The sequence below is a fragment of the Amphimedon queenslandica genome, unplaced genomic scaffold, assembly GCF_000090795.2.
Source record: "Amphimedon queenslandica unplaced genomic scaffold, v1.1 AMPQUscaffold_12520, whole genome shotgun sequence".
Lineage (NCBI taxonomy): Eukaryota > Metazoa > Porifera > Demospongiae > Haplosclerida > Niphatidae > Amphimedon > Amphimedon queenslandica.
In genome coordinates, this window is record NW_003547243.1 from 1,386 (window position 1) to 3,753 (window position 2,368).

At 33.2% G+C, this 2,368-nt stretch overlaps 1 protein-coding gene and 1 long non-coding RNA gene across 2 annotated transcripts; one reads left to right on the forward strand and one right to left on the reverse strand.

Moving 5' to 3' along the window:
- Positions 1-1,572: 1,572 nt before the first annotated feature.
- On the reverse strand, positions 1,573-1,987 carry LOC105314784 (trace amine-associated receptor 6-like; the record flags this gene model as incomplete). Its single annotated transcript, XM_011409155.1, has 1 exon — positions 1,573-1,987. A coding segment is annotated over exon 1 (415 nt), but the record flags the coding sequence as incomplete, so codon positions are not given.
- A 63-nt stretch (positions 1,988-2,050) lies between these two features.
- Positions 2,051-2,315, forward strand: LOC109587581 (uncharacterized). Its single transcript, XR_002187690.1, has 2 exons — positions 2,051-2,142; positions 2,185-2,315. It is a non-coding gene; the product is annotated as an uncharacterized LOC109587581 (long non-coding RNA).
- The last annotated feature ends 53 nt before the right edge of the window (positions 2,316-2,368 follow it).

The window sequence follows — 2,368 nt, forward strand, 5'->3', positions numbered from 1 at the left end:
GTTGGACGTCAAGTTTATTAAGAGTTCAATGGGGGAAAACACATTTTCTTGCCTTGCTACCTTCTTGAGGCCTTTTTCGGAAGCTTAGAAAGCATCCTGAGGATCTAATGGGGTCTAGTAGTCACCTGAAAGATTGCTATCAAGAAATACAGAGCGGTTTCCTGGTACCAAGCCTTTTTCTATCATTTCTCCATTGCTGCCAATGGAAAGTTGACGTCCAACGAACTAATTTTTTTTCTTGAAAGTTATTACGGTATGCAATGAATACATTTATTTTGCAATGAATATACTTAGCACGCATATCCTCTATTGAAGTCATCCCATGCCTCAAGTTAAAGTTTGCTCAATATTTCACTCTCACTCTTAGACAACAGCTTACACATCTACATCTTCATACATTAGCTACATATAAAATTATCATAAATATATGAAGTATTTAGAAATCAATTCAAACTATAAGGGATTAGGATGACAATATATCTATGTGTTAATAGTCTTTCAGATTATAGTTATTCTATTGAATTTATTGTACATTGTGACGAGGTTGTCACAAGGTGGAAAACATGTCATGACAATTCCAGGTTTTTACAAGGTAATGGTGGGCGGGCTTTGTGGCCAGGTAGTGACCACCTAGTGACAACAACCTTGTTACAAGGTTGCTGCAACCTTGTTTTTTCTATACGGGTAGGTAGTATTCAGAGTTTGACATTTCATCAAAATGACCATAACTCAAAAAACTGAAGTTGGAATCAGCTCAAACTTCTTACACAGCACAAGGACATTAATCTGTATTAGAAAATATAATAAAAATTTGGGGAGATTTGGAGCCATAGTTTGAAAAAAACAATGGCTATGTATAGCCTTGGGTATTTTTCAGAATTTTGACATTTTCTTAAAATGGGAATAACTTCAAAAATTGAAATTGGAATCAGCTCAAACTTTGTACGCAACATAAGGTCATCAATCTGTATTTTAAAATGTAATAAAAATTTGAGTTGATTTCAGAGCCATTTTTGGAAAAAATTTTGGGCTATAATAGCCTTGTGTATTTTTCAAAATTATTATGGCTGTAACTTGAAAAATTGAAGTTGGAATCAGCTCAATTTTTGTACACAGCATAAGGACATCAGTGTGCATCAGAAAATGTAACAAAAATTTAGGGTAATTCTGGAGCCATATTTTAGAAAAACCATGGGCTATAATATAGCCTTGGGTAAAAATTCAAATTTACAAATTTATGCAGTAATTCCCAATTTCACTAAAATTTGTATACTAGTACACATATGCATGTATGTGAACATTTAAATTACCTCATCTTTTATTTTGCAACTCCATCATTTTCATCATCAACTTTGTTTATTCCCTGGATAATGTGATCTGTATAATATATAATTTTATTACTTTTTATGATGTTCTTATGTTGTGTAGCAAGTATGAACTGATTCCAATAAAAATTAGATTTTTATAATAGAGACACTGCAGTACATGTACACATGTATACATACATTATACATGTATAAATGCAATGAAAGAATTGAAATAGCTACTTGTACATTATAAATGTACATTTACCAACAGCAGCTGTTATGATAGTAAAAATAAGATTCCAAGGACCAGGTTCTATCAAAGAAGAATAGTATAATACTAGACTCTCTGTTGCTGTAAGGATACTGAATGTGAAAATGCACCTAACGACTTGACAGACGGTTTCTTTCTCATCTTCTGTCCTTCCAAATATCCACTCACCCACAGCAGCTGTTATGATAGCAAAAGGAATGATACAGATCCCAATGACCAGGTTATTGAGGAGCATGTTAGAGAGAAAGATGGTTGTTGGTTGCTTCCAAGTCTTTAGATGAGAGGCAGTGAGTATCAGTACTAATGAGTTAGTTATGAGTCCTCCAATCATCTCTGTACCAAACATAGCAGCTAGCAGTGGGCCATTGATGACATCACTTAGTGTGAAATTATCATTAATATTATCCATCATGAACCACTGTCTTTAATAAAGAGAGAGAGAGAGAGAGATAACCTATAACTGATGCTATACTAACGAGAGCACTTAAGTGCAGACCCTCGCCACAACATTTATGTAGGTTGAGCTATTTGTGTTTTTAATAATAGAAACTGTCTCAGTTTAAAGTAAAGACTTCATAACTGTGTGCATAGTATAATAACTTATAGTTATTATACAGGAATTCAGTAAAGTCAGTGGGTCAGAGAAAGAATTGATATTTGTATATATACATAATTGCACTATTATGTTTTGACTTATTATATTTTTTTAATTATGTAAAAGAGAAAATAAAAAACAATTTATCGGGCAAGATGTTAGTGCGGCATGTTTCTCCTTCAATGCATGCAGAAG